The sequence below is a fragment of the Podospora pseudopauciseta genome (assembly GCF_035222475.1).
Source record: "Podospora pseudopauciseta strain CBS 411.78 chromosome 2 map unlocalized CBS411.78m_2, whole genome shotgun sequence".
In the NCBI taxonomy this organism is placed as follows: Eukaryota; Fungi; Ascomycota; class Sordariomycetes; order Sordariales; family Podosporaceae; genus Podospora; species Podospora pseudopauciseta.
In genome coordinates this window covers 2516389-2534079 of record NW_026946663.1, presented here as the reverse complement: position 1 = coordinate 2534079, position 17691 = coordinate 2516389, and the positions used below count along the sequence as shown (strand labels likewise).

General features: G+C 50.1%; 4 protein-coding genes across 4 annotated transcripts; 2 read left to right on the top strand and 2 right to left on the bottom strand.

Annotated features, from left to right (window-relative positions):
* The first annotated feature begins 195 nt into the window (after window positions 1–195).
* QC763_206870 (uncharacterized protein) lies at window positions 196–2411 on the top strand. Its single transcript, XM_062909737.1, has 4 exons — window positions 196–445; window positions 509–1401; window positions 1470–1769; window positions 1831–2411. Exons 2-4 carry the CDS (start codon window positions 1041–1043, stop codon window positions 1929–1931), a joined length of 762 nt encoding a protein of 253 aa, XP_062768549.1. The 5' UTR covers window positions 196–445; window positions 509–1040; the 3' UTR covers window positions 1932–2411.
* Window positions 2412–6244: 3833 nt separating this feature from the next.
* QC763_206860 (uncharacterized protein) lies at window positions 6245–7860 on the bottom strand. Its single transcript, XM_062909736.1, has 2 exons — window positions 7089–7860; window positions 6245–7032 (listed from the first exon to the last, which is right to left on the bottom strand). The coding sequence occupies exons 1-2, from the start codon at window positions 7123–7125 to the stop codon at window positions 6260–6262; spliced, it is 810 nt and encodes a 269-aa protein (XP_062768548.1). The 5' UTR covers window positions 7126–7860; the 3' UTR covers window positions 6245–6259.
* Window positions 7861–8639: 779 nt separating this feature from the next.
* On the bottom strand, window positions 8640–15048 carry QC763_206850 (Type I Iterative PKS; the record flags this gene model as incomplete). Its single annotated transcript, XM_062909735.1, has 2 exons — window positions 8640–14709; window positions 14759–15048. The coding sequence occupies 2 exons, from the start codon at window positions 15046–15048 to the stop codon at window positions 8640–8642; spliced, it is 6360 nt and encodes a 2119-aa protein (XP_062768547.1).
* QC763_206840 (uncharacterized protein) lies at window positions 11465–17684 on the top strand. Its single transcript, XM_062909734.1, has 4 exons — window positions 11465–16100; window positions 16163–16525; window positions 16580–17332; window positions 17385–17684. Exons 1-4 carry the CDS (start codon window positions 15741–15743, stop codon window positions 17493–17495), a joined length of 1587 nt encoding a protein of 528 aa, XP_062768546.1. The 5' UTR covers window positions 11465–15740; the 3' UTR covers window positions 17496–17684.
* The last annotated feature ends 7 nt before the right edge of the window (window positions 17685–17691 follow it).

The following is a 17691-nucleotide window of genomic DNA, read 5'->3' as shown; positions in this document are numbered from 1 at the left end:
CACATATTGCTTCCATGCCGTGTAGATTGATGATGATTATCCTCTCTTGAGGGGTGGCAGTTTGTCAGTAGACTGAAGCCAAAAAAAAAAAAAACGTGGTCCAATCTTCAGTGGCATGAAGCCTGCGGGGTAATTATAAAGAAGGCAGGTGCTGGTCTCCTTGAAGTTTGGGCTGCTTGGAGCTCAATGGTCACTCTTTCCGCCACTCAACATGCATTTCCTCACAATGCGGTGTTTAGCAATTCTTTTCTTTAGTACAATGGTGTCTGCTCAAGCGTCAAACACTCAGTGTCCCGACTCTGAATTAGCTTGTCACGATGTGATGAATTCCTCGCAGTGTATTGCGGCTTTGATACTCGACAATCCTCAACGGGCGACGAAAAATGCTTTGATCGAGTGTGTGGAACATGAGGGGACAGCGAGCAGTCTACCAGGAGCCCAGAAAGTGAGTGACATGAGGCGACATGACATTTGATCAGTGAGACTGACTGGTACATCCTAAATGCAGTACTGCCGTTGTCTGGGTTGTCATGTCCCCGCCATTAATGCCAAGCTTGCTGAGCTATTCTGTTCATAAAACGAGTGATGGCTGGCTGGCAAGGGAGGTTGGAATAAGGTTTTGACATGGAGACTGAACAGCTTCCAGGTTGCAGCTGGCGGCAAAGATTCGGTGGCTTTGAAACGCCACCCAGAAGATTGGCTCACATGAGTTTCTCGGTGTGAAACACAGCGTGAGCACTAGACTAGGATAATTTTGGCATGCACTTGACCCAGTCAGATGTCACCTCGGACACACGGTGCTTAATGTGTGTGACTAAGGGCACGTGCATCTCACTCAGATCCCAAAACATGAGCTCGCGAGGATTAAATCAAATCGTACTCCTTTAAAAGACTCAGACCTGTTCTGATCCTTTTGCTGATACATTTCCCAGCCCATCTATCCAGCATCTGTTGTACCAAATATCCAGCTACCCCCACCCACCCCTCCCGGCCTCCTAAGCAACCATCACTTCCCCAGTCATCATCACCCAAAGCCAAAAATGTCGCTCGCCTTCAAAGTCATCACATCTTTCTCCTCCATATTCACCGCAACCTACAGCACGATCGAGTCCCTCATAACTTCCCCCAACCAGGATACCAACCACCAACAGGACCATGCCTTCCAAGCCCCTTCCGCCACCGATAAACGCAGCCCATGTCCGATGGTCAACGCTCTCGCAAACCACGCCTACCTTCCCCGAGATGGGTCCAACGTCTCCCTCCTCAAGCTCATCCAAGCCGCCAAAGAGGGCATCAACCTCGCCCCCGACGCAACCCTCATCGTCGGCCTCAAAGCCCTCCAAACCTCCACCACTGGCAGCTGGTTAACCTTCAACCTGGACGACCTGAACAAACACGGCGGTGAGCTCCCCCCCCTGCCACACCCATGAGTAAGCAACGCTGACACATGTCCCCCACCTCTCCCTCAGTCATCGAACACGACGCCTCCCTCAGCAGAAAAGACGTCTTTTTCGGCGACAACCACTCCTTTTCCCCCGAGACGTGGGAAACAGTATTTAAACACTTTCGAGGACTGGAGAAAATCCCCCTCCAAGTTGCCGCAGCGGCCAGGAAGGAAAGAGTGGAGAGCGCAAGGGCTTCCAACCCGGAATTTAGCCTGACCGAGGATCAGAACAGGTTCTCCATTTTGGAGACCAGTCTGTATCTCATGGTCTTTGGGGAGGGAACGCAGGGGAATGCGCGGACTGATTGGGTCAAGGTGCTGTTTGGTATGTTCTTTTTTATCGTATCAACAAAATGATGATTGGGCTTGCTGACATGAAGTGACAGAAGAGGAGAGGCTGCCGTTTCAGGAGGGGTTTACGCGGTCGCCTACGATGCTGACTCTTGGTCAGATTTTAGAGTTGCATAAGAAGGTGGAGGCCGTTTAAGCACCGGGCTGAGAGTCATGTAGGGGGGCTGAAGGAAGAGGAGTAGTAACCCCTATTTTGGCTTCAATGATACCTAATCATTTTGAATACTTCCAGATTTGCCCCATCATTTTGGCAATTTTGTAGAGCTTGGATCGGGCCATGAGATCCAGTGAGGCAACCAAATCGTCAACATGATGTGAATGTCTCGCCTTGAGCTAGGGATCCTCGGCACCAAAGAGCTAGTTTCAACCACAGCAGAAGCTGCAAACATGCCTGCTGAATTGGGCCAAGAATCCAAGCCATACTTCCAAGAATGAAGGGAAAGTAAATTCCCTCAGCTGGTTTGGCACAGACTCGTTATGTCATCACCTTTTTGACTTGCACCCTCTTCTACCTAGACCCGTTCTGGATAAAATACTAAATATTGCGCCAAAATGATAAGTCCTTTCGACAATCTTTAAAGGTCTATTAATTACTAGTAAAATATATTAACTGTCCTTTGAGCCTGTAGTTGCGGTTGCAATGTATACATTTCTGCCCCTACAACCTCGTACATGATCTTTACCACGTTGTGTTCTTCTGCAGAATGCGATACCATACCGTGATGCACACAGTACCATGTCAAGCCAGCAAGAGGTTTTAGGGCATGCCTATTGTATTAAGCCCCAATTCCAAGATACAGTCTACATGATCTCCTATCTGATGGCTCCTGCAGCACCCGAATCGGGCTGTCATCCTTCCCGCGAGACATAGCATATGTAAGATAAGTGAACAATGGTTGTGAAACTTACGCGCCACCACAGGCTTGTTGGCGTCATCCGGTTTCTGATGTACTCCGTTCCCTTATTTTCGTTGACGAAAGAAACCCGAGTCAGCTGCTCTCCACAGGCTTGAAAGATCGCGCGGGCTGATCTCAGCCATCGTTTATCACAATTGCTCAGGCGTGGGTACAGCCATTCACAATGATGGTCTCACTCTCGACCGCCCCCTCTTCATTCCCCACCAGTCTTCAAACGTACAAGAAGACATCATAGGCTCATCTGTCATCACCATTTGTTCAAGCCTTTCGAAGCGTTTGAACATGGGGGCAAACTCGTTGATCTTGTATGGCTCATCTGTCTCGTATGGCCCATCTAGCTGGTATGAATCGTCTGACTCGTCCGGATCGACATCGATCATAGATAGATCAATGCTGCCGTAAAGAGGCGGGCGAGTGATATGTGGGAAATATCTGTGGATTTCTGAAGTGGAGTCGTATTAGCATGACATGAAAGATATGGGCAACTATAAAGAGAACGAACTTACCATAGACATCATATGGAGTCCAACCGCCCCTACACTTCTTTATCTTTCTCTCCCCCTGGTTCCAATGTCCGAATTGAGCTAGGCGAAGTAGCCAAATTGAAACATCTGGAGGTCGACGAGCTTGGACAACCTGAATGCCTGCTTCAGTGCTAATGCCATCCAATCCCAGAAGCATCGCTCATCCCACGTATCAAGACACCCCACGAATTGTCGCGAATGATGATTCGAAGAGTCTGGACACTGGGGCAGCATCTTATCAGGAGCGCATGAAGTTGGTCGCTGAACATTAAACTCCCAAGATGGGGACTCACTGTCAACACCTGGACCGATGAGAGAACGGACCAGCAGTGTCCTATTGTAATCCCAGATAACGGCCGGCACTTAAACGAGTCATAATAGAACTCATCTTCAAAGCCGTCCATGAATAGCGTCTTCAAATTAGGCATTTGGGCTAGGACTTGGAGGCTTGTAACGGATCGATGGGGGCGGGGGGTAAGCCGTCTGCAAAACATTTGGATAACGTATTAATTCGCTCCTGTCGGGGTTGTTGCAGAGGATGGTGAGAAAAAGTAGGTGGGTACCGCATTTGTCGACGGGACCACGCCCTGAAAGCGTTGATTTGCACCGGATTGATGTGGCTGAGGACCCAATTGTGACGTACAGCGCAGCTAACTACAATCAGCAGGATGTCCATATCATTTCGGTATAAACATACGTAGCGACTGGTGCTGTCCCTCCTTTTGAAGGTATGTCATCCAATCATATCCACTCCCCTCCACATCAATCCCCAGTGCCAACGTGCGAAAAAGGACTGACCTCAAGATCAAGCGGAACCGCCTGCACACCAGAGACAGCCGTCTCTTCTGATTGAACGTGATTGTCTGCTGTGGGAAGATAAGACAGAGCAGTTCAGTGGCAAGTGTGTCGAGCGTGGCTGGTTGGGACTCCTCCGTGACTAGTTGGGATTCCTCCGCCGCCCTGATGATACCAAATGTGGAGCGTTTGCTGGGCTGGGTGTCGTCATCTCAATCAGAGTCGCGGTCGTCGAGTTTACGTTTGAGCGCGTCGCCGTGATTCCGAGACGGCGTCGTCACCATGATGGTACAGCCGTTGGTAGTTGTCAAACACGACGGCGATACGCTGGGTGGACTGCGGGATGTAAGTTGCAGGCTGAAGAATAGGTGCCAGATGGCGTTGAAAAAAGGTGGACGTGCCAAATGGTGTGCAGTTTATAATAGAAGTAGCGAAATATGAGTGCTCCTTCCCTGTTTGCTAGGTGACGGGATGGATGTTGATTTTCAAGTTGGTCTGGCAAGAGCAATGGTCGCTGGCTGACAACTTGGAAAGAATGATGGAAAAAACTGAAAATCTTTTTGAAATGCATTGACATATCCAGTCTAATAACAGGTAAGAATGACAAGCAAAGTCGTCCATGTGGTAACATGTCCTCAGGGGACATGAGAATTGCCTGCTTGAGATCTACTTATCAAACTGGTATCTCAGACTCTATTGCCACCACACGCACGCCATCCTTCCCGAAAATCATGCGCTTGATGGATGCGGAGTGGAAGCCAGGCATCGGTGAGTCGTCCCCTCGTTTTTGATGTATCCCCACCGCAGCACTGTGGTTTGATTGTTTCTCTGTCGGTGCAAAATGCTTTTTGGTGCCAACCAGTGTCCTTGAAAACCACGAATACCGAATCCCCACCATCAGGAGAGTGACGGGAATGGCGAATATCCATTAAACCCAGAATGCTGCCAACTGTGCAGGCAGGAAGGGAAGTGCAAACAAAGTTGCAATGCACGTCCCTGGCAAAAACCACATCGTCATATCCGCAATCGTCTTCATCGACCGACTGTCTTTTCTCGCCCATTGAGCAATGGAGATGCCTGAAGTGGTATCATATCAATTGATTATGTTATACAACTGCCACACAAGTCAGCATTGCTTCAGCAACACTTGAGGATGCACATGATCTTTTGTTATGCAATCGGGACCGTGACTCACTACGTTCAACTGGTTCTTTCCCCGTTCTTTGAGGTACTGAAACCGAAAATGCCACTGTTCCACCCGCTGTTCAATCTCATGCGCCGCCTTCTTCATGCGAGTGACGCTATCCCCGTGAGGATCTACCCAAAACCCGGCGTGTTCCAACGATCTCACCACCGCCCCAAGGCTATTCATTTGCTCTATATGATCTTCAATCTTGACAAGAGCCCTTAAAATTGCCTGCTGCCCGTGCGTCGCCTTATCCAATGTCCTCTCGTCCTTCTCTGCATCTGGTGACCATGGGTTCAATCTGCTTAGGTTTTCGACTTTTTGAATGACTCTCTGCCACTTGAGACTGTCACCGCAGGCGTACTCCATAGTTTCCATAGCCGGTAAAATTCATGCCGCGACATGTTTAATGTTGGAGGGTGGGTAAAATCGTCTTCCGATTCGTGGTCGATATTCAGCTTTTCCAAACAAGAAACAAAGTGCTGGCACGGTGGGCGTGGTTGTTGGTGAAGGTGGGTCAGTAAGGGGGCCATGCTGGACTGTAAGAAGAACATCTTGCAAAGGATAGCCTGCCCATCGTCTTGGTTCAGAGTTGGGTGAATCGATAATGATGTATTCATGCTCTTCAGGCCTGGGATGGAACAAGATTCTGTTCGAGGCCTCATGGCCTAGCTTCCGCAAACCCTCCATGACTTGAAAGAGTAGAAGACTGTGAATGCGTGCCGCGCGAAAGATCCATTGTGCCTTAAATACGCAGCCGAGAGCCGTTGTGAGTCGCTCACTCTGCCTTACCCTGCAACACGTGGTCGCTCATTGGACTTTATCGACTTGGCTGGTCTCTCACAACCTTGCCATAACTTTACACATGAGAACAAATATGAACACAAAATAATCATTATAATCAGCATCAGTAATCCTCAATATATCCAGAAACAAGAATTAGGTGTATACCACTATCTTACACAACCACCACCGCCACACCTCCCGCGCTCCAAGTCCCGCCCAGAGCCCGCATCACGTCTAAGCGCCCAAAGCTGCACGCTCAAACCACATTCCCCTCCTTATCAACATACTCCCCGCTCCCACTCTCCTCCCTAGGCTTCGCCAAAAACGGCACCACCGCCGCAAATGAAAACCCAAACCCAAACGCGATCCACTGGAAAACCTGAATCGTCGTCCCAGTCTTGATCAAAACCGAAGCATTCTCCATCACCGCGCTCGTAATCTGGAGTGCACCCGCGCTTTGGCTCGTGGCAAGCGCAGAGGCAAACGTCATGGCAGCCGAGAGGAAAAGCGCACCATAAGTCCCGCGCTTGACAATCTTGCTCCACTTTCCTTGCTCATACCACTCAGTGGCATTCTTCTTCCTGTCTTGCTTGAAGAAAAAGAGCGCGACAAGGCCAACGATGAAGAGTACTGCAGCGCCGGCGAGGATGGAGATGAAGATCTCAGTCTGGAGGTCCTGAGCGGTGGTGATGAGATCGGTGATTTCGTTCTTGAGGAGGGTGTTATTTGATGCGGTCGCGGCGGGGAACAGAGTCGAGGAGAGGTCCTCGACGGAGCGGCCCGAGACGGTGCCGCAGAGGGTGCCGTGCTCTTCGCTGATGCCGCACATGCCAAAGTAGCCGATCCGGACTTGGACGTCGAGGTCGGTGTTGTTTGTGTTTGCGAGCTCGGCGGAGCGGAGGGAGACAACATAGATGTTGGGAATCCCCGGGGAGGTGCTCACGCAGCCGGTCAAGGCGAGGGCGTGGAAGACGAGGACGGGGATGATGAAGAGGTAGGGGATGTAACGGATGAGTCCGGTGCCCTTGGCTAAAAGGTCGTTAGCAAAAAGTCATGTCAAGGGGTGGAAGAGAAGGGGGACTTACGCAGGAGGAACATCTTTGCAAGCTTCAAGACGACCATTTTGATAGATGTCAAGGAAAATACTTTCGTGGAAATAAAGACAACGTATCGTGAATTGTCGAAAAGGAAAAAAAGACGTCAAGGAAAAGATCGTTGTCTCAGACACACGTTGCTGTAAGCTGTTCGTTTGGTGATGTTGGTGGTTGTTCCGAGTCGAAGAAAAAATGACAGTTATATGCAGTTGATGAACAACAAAGGAGACAAGTTAAACAATAACCCTTGTGAACAACACCTTTGATTCACCCGTTCCAACAATAGGAAAAAGAGAGAGAAAATAGGAGCACCTGGCTGAATAAGAAAAATAGAAAAAGAGAAAAAAGAAATCGGGGCAGCTTTTGTGAGTCTATCACAAAATAGAACAATGAAACTCATGTTCGATTGTCTGGGAGCCGTCACTTATATTCCATTTTTGCAGGACCAAGAATTGCAGGGTTTGTTTTGGATCATCACCATCCACACAGTGACATGCGACGGATCGATTCTGTGTTTCTGTGCTGGAGTATTCGCGTGTAACCGTTTGCCGCGACAAAGTCAACCGATTTGACGAGACGCCACCAAGATTGAGATTGGTAGTTTGAGCAGCCGCCGAAACATCCTAGGCGCGCCATGGTCCCGTTGTCAACACAGTGAATAGGGTGAAACTGCGAAAGACTGGATGTCAGTGAACGGGTCACTCTTCCCCACCAGAGCGCTAACAAAGGCTCCACCAGATCGCTCCAGAGGCCTATTTTTGAGGCGGGCTAGCCATTTTGTCAAACTTTGCTATCCGTAATGGCGCTAACTATGTTCGGCAAGTAGGTTCAAAATTGACCGAAGAGTAGCTATGCACATGAAATTCACCATTTTGTATAGGAAAATAGTCGTTTTTAATGTCGGCCAGCTCTTCCTACTGCCAGCGCAAAGAGCCATTACACCGGGTGCGCAATTGAGAGTTCAAGTGATGGTTCAATTCAAGGCCTTCGAGCCAGGCGCGCATGCCCAGGCGGCTCGAACCAGCCATTTTGAAGGGAATTGCAGGTTGGCAATTGAGCCTTTGTCAGTTGAGGCTTTGAAAATTGAGCCTTTACAGATTGAGCCTTTCCTCGGAGCCTTTGGCAGTGGGAATAGTGGCATTACAGGTTGTTAACGTGGTTGTGGCAGCTGCGTTGAAAGAATTGCTGCATAGCTTGGCACGAAATGGGGGGTTGGTTTTGCCCTGGAAAATAGGTTTTTTAATTCAGCGTTGTGTAAATTTCCAAGGCAGTTAGCGCTACTACGGACAGGGAAGTTAGACAATGTGGCTAGCCCGCCTCCTATTTTTGGTGCAATGCACTTGCAGCGGTCAATCTTGGCAGGCCTTCTCAGTAGCCAATCAACGTCGAGGAAGGACGACAAGCCCATCAAGCACGAAACAACGCCTTGGTCAGAGGTAATGAAAGATATTTTGAGATGCGATCTATCTAGAAAAGAACAAAGATAATTTCGTAGTACAAAAGAGACGCATCCCGCCCCTCCCACAAAGCTTCGAAGGATGCTCAACTTCGAGCTGGCCCGATGATGGTACCTTGAAGTACCTCGCCAAGCTTCAACACCCCTGAGTCTTTCATGATGGTGAAATGGTCGCCCTCAACTACTTTGCACTGAATCTCAGCACTAGGGAGCAACATCTCCCACCCGTTCGGCCCAAAGTCTGATTTTGTGTCCAACATCCAGTCTCTTGCAGCATTCTTTTTGCCAAGTGCCTTAATATGCCTTGCTTTGACTTCCGGCCCAACCGTGTCCCAAACGCCATCTCGTGCCCACACCACTGTGACAGACCTAATCAGTGGAGTTGAAATATTTTGCATTGCAGCAGGCTTGTATCTTTCCAGTGCTTTAACCGATCCAGCAAAGTGAGCATGGGCAGTTTCCCTCATGTATGTCTTGCCCGCCTTCTTCTTGTTCTTGAAACCGTCAAACGCTCCAACTTTGTCGAGTAATGAGATCGTTTCGATAGGCAGTGGCGGGAGGGAAGCCGGACATGGTGCATCAATGAGTGTCAGAGACTCAACCACCTCTCCATGGCTTAACAATTGTAGTGCAACCTCATATGCGTAGGTTCCTCCAATGGACCACCCGGCCAGTCGGTACGGACCGTGAGCCTGTTTGTTTCGAATCTCTGCAGCAAATGAGGAAGCCAATTCTTCCAGCGGAATGGTGAATGCCTCAGGATTGTTAAGAAATGGGCTGTCAAGTCCCCACACAGGGCCAGATAGTTTCAGGTTTGGCAGTCTAACATAGCTGCTGGCACTCCCAGAGCCATCAGGGAGCAGAAACAGGGCAGGTTCTCGTGAAGATGACGATCCTTGCAGCAAGACAGCTTCAGACTGTGGAATGCTCTTGTTGTTTTGCACCTTTTCCAGGGCTTTGAACAGCTGTTGGGCTGGTAGTGTTCGGCGAGGGCCGAGAGCAGCCTCGATTGCTGCTAAACTTGGATATTCCATCAAAAAGCTGGATGGGAATATCTGACCTGTCTGTGCTTTGATAGTAGCCATGATGGACAAAGATAGTAGACTGTCAACACCAAGGTCCGCCAGAGGTACGTCATTGTCGATTTCCTCGATGCTCATTCCCAACTCAGCGGCAATGATCTTTCTGATAGCTCCAGCTCGATCTTCTACTGGAGTGCCGATGGAAAGCCCTGTGTTGGTAAACGGAGTGCATGCCTGACTCTGAGGCTGGCTGAAAATGTCGTTTCCACAAGTGCTTCCGCCATAGCTCGAGGCACGGTCGTCGTCTTCAGAATTATCAATGTTTTCAAGGTGATACCGGCGCAGTTCTGCAACAGTCAGAATCTCGGTGAAAAGACCCGCCGGAATGGCTTGGCCCCATAGTTGGCCAAGCTTGGCGGTGATAGTGATGGACAGCAAACTATCAACACCCAGATCTGCAAATACTGTGTCGTCTGCCAGGTCTTCAACGTCAACACCGACCTCGGAAGCTACCAATTGAAGGACCTGGTCAAAATCCGAAGACACGATATCATCGTCCACCAACTCAACCTTGATTTTCGGAATGTGCGAGTTGAAAGATTGCCTCTTATCACCGAGGCTCGGCATGGGTTGCGAAGGGGTGGAGGGCTTGTCTGGCGGTGGAAGGAGGTGGTCGAAAATCGAGCGTTGGATGCGCTGAAATCGCAGACCCTGACAAACAGCCACCACCACATCGCCTTCAAAGAGATACACATCGCCCTCCATTACTCCGCGTGTGCTTGTATCTTGCATGCGGACATAGCTCTGATACTCTTTACCAGCAGACAACTGACCAACAATCTTCATACTATGCCAACCATGGGAAATGTAAACAGCATCGGCAGGGGTCCTCTCTCCGCCATTAAGCACAAAGCCTGAAAGATGGGAGAAACCATCGATCCAGTATGGGCTATGGTTGAATGTGCCATCACTGTCAGAGGTGTTGAATTTCACATTGGCCGCTGCTTCAAACAGGTTGCTGTCCATGAAGACCTCTTGCAACCCCTGGTATCGAGTGTCGTAATCCACCAATGCTGCAAACAACTTGTACACCATTGACCGGAGGATTCTGTGCGTTTGGCCTTTGTTGGAGGACTCTTTTAGACTTTCGATGCGTGCCTTGATTAGATATGCCGTCTTGGACCAGTCGTGTTGCCAACATTCTCCTCGTCCGCATACAACACTACACGTGGCGTGGTGTTCGTTTCTGCTTCCATCCTGAGAGGCAAATGTTACTTCGATTTGGTCGGAACCAATCTTTTTCGTCGCAAACACTCGAATAATTTGCTTCGTATCCCCTGGTTGAATAACAAGCGGTTTGTCGACTTGCATGTCCCGGACATCCAAGGACATATTGAGCCCTGCGTCGCCCAGGATGTACGATGCAGCAGTGAATGCCATGTCTGCGTAGATAGAACTAGGGCAGAGCCCTGCGCCATTGACGAGATGACCGCGGAGAGCGGTGTTCAACTTCGGCTCGGAAGCATCTGATGCGAAAATGACGGAGATACCAGCCTTGTCACGGACCTCGGACTCGATACGATGGAGGGTAGTTGACGGGAGTTTTGTGAGGCGGTCTTGTGCCGCGGGAGACCTAGGGAGGCTATCTGCGTGGCCTTTCCGCAGAGCCCAATCACCCTCATATTGAATCCAGTAGTTCTTGAGATCGAAAGCGTAATGAGGTAACGCAGTTAGCCGCAGAGACAACTCATAGGGTCGATGGAATTCACGCCAATCGATGTTGAGCCCCGCAGCGAAAGCTTTGGCCACTGATGTGGTCAGCATCTTCCAGTCGTCCTCACCCTTCTTCATTGATGGAAGGAGCTGATCAGCAGCTCCTTCCATGGCCATGGACCTCACCATTCCGACACAAACCGGGCTTGGCCCAATCTCAATCCAAACTGTTTGCTGATTTGGGGAGTTTTGCAGACTTTTAACCGTTTCTACCGCGTCCATGAACTGCACAGGGCCACGAGTGCCCCGGAGCAGATATTCGGCACTGATGATTCCTGCACCTTCGACGATCGATCCCAGAACTGTCGACGCAACAGGTATGGCTGGTGCTGCGAAATTGACTCGATTTGCAACCGACGAGAAGTCTTCCAGAATGGCATCCATTTGAGAAGAATGGAAAGCATACTGTACCTCGAGCATTGTTGTCTTCAGGCCCCTGGTAAGAGCCTGCTCCTGCAACTCCCGTATCTGATTCAATCCTCCACTGACGACGATTGACGTAGGCCCATTTCGACATGCAATTTCGATACCGGAATCGTCATCGACACTCTTCAGGAGTGCTTCCGTGTCACCTTGATCTGCTTGAACAGCCAGCATCGAGTGCGTACCAGGCGAGCAATTGGATACCATCAAACCTGCCCTTTTCCCGACAAGATACAGGCAGTCGCTGAGAGATAGGACACCAGCGACGCACAGTGCAGGATACTCCCCAAGGCTGTGACCAACAACGGCAGCCGGCATTACCCCAAGAGACTTCCAATATTCTGCCATGGCTAGCTCTATGGACACAATTGCCAACTGCACCTGAACCGGCGAAGCCATCGTCATGTCGAAGTTCTTGTCCTCTACAAGGGGCAGGAAAGATCCGAAGCCATGAGAGACGCATATATCGTCATTGCCTTGAAGAAGCTCGCGGAACGGTGCGCTGGTCTTGAACAAGTTTGATGCCATGCCGCTATATGCAGAACCTTGGCCAGTGAAGAGGAACACGACTTGAGGGGGCGCGGCCGGGACCTTTGTCCACGTCTCTCTTGTGATGGCTTGCTGCAGACTGTCCCGAAGAGTCTTGATCGAAGAAGCAACATGGGCATTGCGCAGATTATGATGCATCCGGCGTGCAGTGGTGGTGTAGGCAATGTCCTCTAGACGAGCGTCAGGATTTTGGTCTAAGTGCTCAAGAAGACGCTTGCTGTTTCCCATGATGGAGTTTGGCGTCTTGCCAGACACGGTAATGGCATGATGATTGCGGGGATCCACACCCTCTGTTGGTAACATGGGAGGATCTTCGATGACCATGCTGGTATTTCCGCCGGCAGCGTCGAAGTTGTTGATGAGGATCTTTCTCTTTCCATCACCGCCAGGACGAGGGCGGAATGGAGTTTTACCAAATGATATCCGGGTGTTCATGTCAGCCAGCGGTGGTAGCTTCTCGTTGATCCGGCCTTTTATTCCAATATGGGGCGGAATCATGTTCTTACTCAACATCAAGATGGCTTTGATGAGAGAGGTGACACCGCTGGCCGCCTCACCGTGGCCGAGATTGGGCTTAACAGTGCCGATGAACAGGGGTTTGTCGGCCGGGCGGTTACGGGAAAGAACATTGGTCACAGATCGGCTCTCGGTTGCATCACCTGCTTGGGTACCAGTGCCGTGGAGCTCTGCGTAATCGATCTCGATAGGGTCGATGCCGGCTTTGCTTAGGACTGAATCGAACAGTCGCTCTTGTGTCTCGGCGTGAGGATGAGTGATGGAGGATGCTTCAGCGGAGTGGTTGGTTGCTGTTGCCCGAAGGACCGCGAGGATGTTGTCTCTGTCGGCCAATGCGTCGTCCAACCTCTTCAGTACGATGACACCTACTGCGTCTGCGCGAACATAGCCGTCCGCATCATGATCAAAGGTTTTGCAACCTCCAGTTTTTGACAAGAAGCTCCCCCGACTTAGCCCAGCAAACAAATCGGATGCAGTGAGCAGGTTAGCACCACCACCCACAGCCATGTCCACCTCGCTACTGAGCAGCGCAGAGCAGGCCAATTGGATACTAGCTGCGCTGGATGAACACGCTGTGTCAACGGAATAGCTCGGCCCTTCCCAACCGAAATGATAGTTCAGTCTACCTGGACCGAAGGCGCGAATGTTGCCAGTGATGAAGTACGTGTCGACGTTCTGACTCGCGTTTACCTCACGATAGTCGTCACCTGTTTGGCCCATGAAGGAGCCGATCCTTTTGGTATTGGTAGACGGCGTTGCATTGGGAGTGTACCCAGCCATCTCGAGAGCCTCGTACGTGGTCAGAAGGAGCAGTCGTTGCTGAGGGTCTGTTTGAGCAGCCTCACGGGGAGACATATTGAACAGTCTCGTATCGAAGTATCCAGGTCGATCGATGAACACACCATATGGTGTCAAGCTAGTGTTCTTGGCCTTGCCAGAAGGATCAACATGGGTGTTGATATCGAAACGATCAGGACGAATCTTTTCGTGGAGATTGCGGCCGTCCTCAAGCGCTTGCCAGAAATCTTCTAGTGTCTCACTTCCTGGAAGCCGGACTGACATGCCGATGATGGCTATGGCGTTGGGTATCGATGAAGTGTTGTTCAGCGTCGTTGCACTACTGGGAGTCTTCAATTTAATACCATGGCCGTGCAGGGCTTGCTGAATTGCCTTTTCACAGCTAACTGGTCCAAAGGCCAGAAGGTTCGGTTGGGATGAGAGAATTTTGGTAAGCCCTTGAGTACATGCGTCGAACAATATAGGATGCCGGAAGATGTCGCCCACAACCTCCACCAAAACATTACCAAATGACGACTCTTGATAAGGCAAGCCTGAATGAGGAGACAGAAGAAAGGGATGATGTACAGGTTTCGAGTGTAGAGAAGGGTTCATATTCTGGAGAAGCACTGTGGGCTGAATGGGCCGAAGATTATCAGCGTGAAAGGCCGCTGCAATGGGAAGTGGAATTCTTTTGCATTTTCCGAAGATTGAGGTGGAGCTGAAGAAAGCTTCGGTAGCGGAAGGCGGGCCGCTAATCGTCACTGAGTTTGGGCTCTCAGCACTGATGTATACCTGGTGTCTGGGCATCGAGTTGCGGTTGAAGATGCCAATGGCTTCCCTAGCGGCAGAAATATCGACCTGGGAGACCAGAGTAGCCCAGCTGCCAGTGGATGGATCTACCTCGTGGGACCTTTTCGATGCCGCAAGACCGACTTGGAAAGCAAGATGAACAGTTTCATCTGCAAGTGCGATCACTTCGGTGAGGTTTCTGGAGCACGAGACAACCGCGGCAGGGAGAAGGCCAGTACATAACCCGACAATAGCAAGCCTGTCCTTAGAAGCGTCTAGGAGCCCTGGGTTGTTTTCGAGATATCTAAGCTGTCAGCATTCAAGAGCTAGGCTTGTTTGACAGGACATCTTACACGATGACATCGCCAATTTGCGCGATACACAGAAGTGCGGCATATAAGGCAGGGGATGCGTGATCTTGTTTCGACACGGCGGCGGCGAGCTCGGAGAGAGAGGTGAAATTTGGAAAGGAGCGTCGATAGTGAGCAGGGGCTTGAAGTACTGCACTTCTGAGTCTATCTGTGGCCTTCCGCAGAAACGTTGCCAAGGTCTGATTTGATGAAGCATTTCTGGAGAGAGATTGTATTGAAGGTAGGACCTCCCCTGTTTGGTCCCCAAAGAGAAGCAAAGTGTTGGCTGTCATTTTCTTGGTGGTGGTTCAAAGACAGGCAATAGTCACAAATGAAAGGAAGCAGCAGTACAATCAGTATTTGTTTGACAGAGATCTTGGTAAAGTGCACTGGTATCACGACTCTTATACAATCACCACGACACTTACTGACATTGGCTCTAGCTTTCCTTCGTGCTCCACATTTGTACTTTAACATCAACTACGGAAATAACCATCAACGCTGTCAAAGATGGGCTCGTATCAATGTCAAAACCTGCCTTCTGCCAGTGTCCGAACCAAAACATCAGTCATTGACATCGTCACCGCTCGGTAGGACCGGACATTTCCAGAAGGATTCCTATTCCGAGTCTAGATCCCACGCAATGTTTACTCGTTACCCCATCGGTGTGTCCAGCACCGGTAACCTGGATTGCGCTAACGAACGACCCGTGGTTTTAACGGTGCGGCGGCGTGGCTTGGTGCATGTTGGCAGTTGTCATTGCCACTCCCGTGCACTATGTTTAAAGGTGACATGGGACCGGCACAGTCACTCATAGCTACTCAGCTCCGGGTCTTATTTTCCCAGACAGGAAAGCAGCTAGCATTTTGTCGGTCTGACCGCAGAACAATTCCCCCCACGAAACGCCAAGACTCGAGTCCAGACAAGAAATATAGCATCGACGGAGCACCAGTACACGGCATGCTTTAATATTGACCAACCGAGCATGGTCTTCAAGCACACGGCAGTCCTGATAACGCAGGTTTTCGTTTGTGGTACATTCAAGATTTTGTTTCATATAAACACCATGATCCTTCAACTTGCTGCATTGGTCTTTGGGGCGATATATGTGGTGGTGTTGACATATCGATCCTGGGCAAGACATTGGAAAGTTCCTGGACCCTTCTTCGCATCCATATCGAATCTCCCCAGGCTCAGATGGGCATGGTCTGGCGAAGCACATCATGTTCATATGCAGCTGCACGACCGATTTGGTAGACTTGTACGCCTCGGGCCGAACTGCATCAGTATTGACGACCCAGAAGAGGTCCTAAAGATTTATGGTACTGGGGTCAATCTCAAAAAGGTAGGTAACTCCGACGCTGTAACACAGAAAAGACGGCAGATCTGACAGATGTGTTTCACTAGTCCGATTTCTACAAAGTTATGCAGCCCATGTCATGCGGCAGGGTGATCCAAGGGCTGTTCAACACCCAGGATGACGACCTCCACCGGGCTATGAAGAGACCGATTGCCAATATATACTCAATGTCGAATCTAGTCGAGTTTGAGCCACATGTTGACACCACTATTTGTTTCTTTCTGACGAAGTTGGATGAAATTTTGGCCAAAGATGGGCAAACAGTGGATCTTGGGACATGGCTTCAGTGGTTTGCCTTTGACGTGATGGGCGAGATCACGTTCAGCAAACGTCTTGGTTTTCTTGATGAAGCAAAGGATGTCGACGGGATCATGGGCAGTATTCAGAAGGTCTTCAAGTACGCCTCATGGGTAAGTGATATCCGGAACTTGGACCCTCCTCCCTGAACGCTAACGGTGTAAAAGGTTGGCCAGATCCCTTGGCTTGACAACCTCTTGGCGAAGAACCCTCTCGCACGCTTCCTTCCCGAAGGCAGCTCCCCCATTGTGGCGTTTGCTCTCGCCAGAGCGCATGAAAGATCAAACATCAGCGAAGTAGAGAAAACAACCACGTACCATAATACCAAGGACTTCATGTCTCGCTTTCTGGAGGCCAAGGAGAAGAACCCGGATATCCTGGACTGGTTCGTCACTGCTTGGGCGACATCGAATGTCTTGGCTGGGGGCGATACGACTGCCATCATGATGAGAGCCGTCATTTACTTTCTGATCAAACATCAGGACTGTCTTGGTAAGCTGATGGAGGAACTTTCACAGGCGAATAGCGAGGGCCGACTATCGGATAATGTCACATGGAAGGAGTCTCAAAGTCTCCCGTACTTGGATGCGTGCGTTAAGGAGGCGGGCAGGTTACATCCTGTCATTGGGCTGCCGCTTGAGAGGGTGGTGGGTAAAGGTGGCGTGGAGCTTTGCGGCGTGCACTTTGAGGGGGGGACGGTTGTGGGAATGAATCCTTGGGTTGTTCACCGCAGCAAGGAGGTCTTTGGGGAAGATGCAGACAAGTTCAGGCCGGAGAGGTGGTTATGTGAGAGGGAGAGAAGGGTCAAGATGGAGAGGTGTCTGTTGACGTTTGGAGCTGGACGGAGGACGTGCTTGGGGAAGAATATCTCATATTTGGAGATTTACAAGCTGATTCCAACTTTGTTTTGGCGGTATCGGGTAAGTCTTCTCCCAAAAAGTGCACCAAGCCGCATGCTAACATTGCTGATAGATGACGCTTGAGGGCGACTGGAAGGTGCAAAACCATTGGATGGTTGCTCAGACTGGGCTCAATGTCCGGATGACTCCAAGATGCGGTGGCAAGAAGGAGGTTTCGGTTTGATCCGATAGACACGACTTGTTAATCTTTGTACAACATCAAACATAAACCGTAGATTTCTTTTGTCTTTCCTTGCATGTTGGGTGTTTGCGACATGGCAATGTTGAGGGTTAGGGTTCATGAGATGACCCTGCTTGTAACACCACTCCATATATGACGATATTAACAATACCATGGCACGTTACTTTTCCATTTTCTT

Coding starts and splice junctions, on each gene's coding strand:
- QC763_206840 (XM_062909734.1), top strand. CDS start 15,741: ATGGTCTTCAAGCACACGGCAGTCCTGATAACGCAGGTTTTCGTTTGT. Junction 16,101..16,162: donor CTGGGGTCAATCTCAAAAAG/GTAGGTAACTCC, acceptor GTGTTTCACTAG/TCCGATTTCTACAAAGTTAT. Junction 17,333..17,384: donor CTTTGTTTTGGCGGTATCGG/GTAAGTCTTCTC, acceptor CATTGCTGATAG/ATGACGCTTGAGGGCGACTG.
- QC763_206870 (XM_062909737.1), top strand. CDS start 1,041: ATGTCGCTCGCCTTCAAAGTCATCACATCTTTCTCCTCCATATTCACC. Junction 1,402..1,469: donor CGACCTGAACAAACACGGCG/GTGAGCTCCCCC, acceptor CCTCTCCCTCAG/TCATCGAACACGACGCCTCC. Junction 1,770..1,830: donor TTGGGTCAAGGTGCTGTTTG/GTATGTTCTTTT, acceptor ATGAAGTGACAG/AAGAGGAGAGGCTGCCGTTT.
- QC763_206860 (XM_062909736.1), bottom strand. CDS start 7,125: ATGGTCGTCTTGAAGCTTGCAAAGATGTTCCTCCTGC. Junction 7,033..7,088: donor TGCAAAGATGTTCCTCCTGC/GTAAGTCCCCCT, acceptor ACGACCTTTTAG/CCAAGGGCACCGGACTCATC.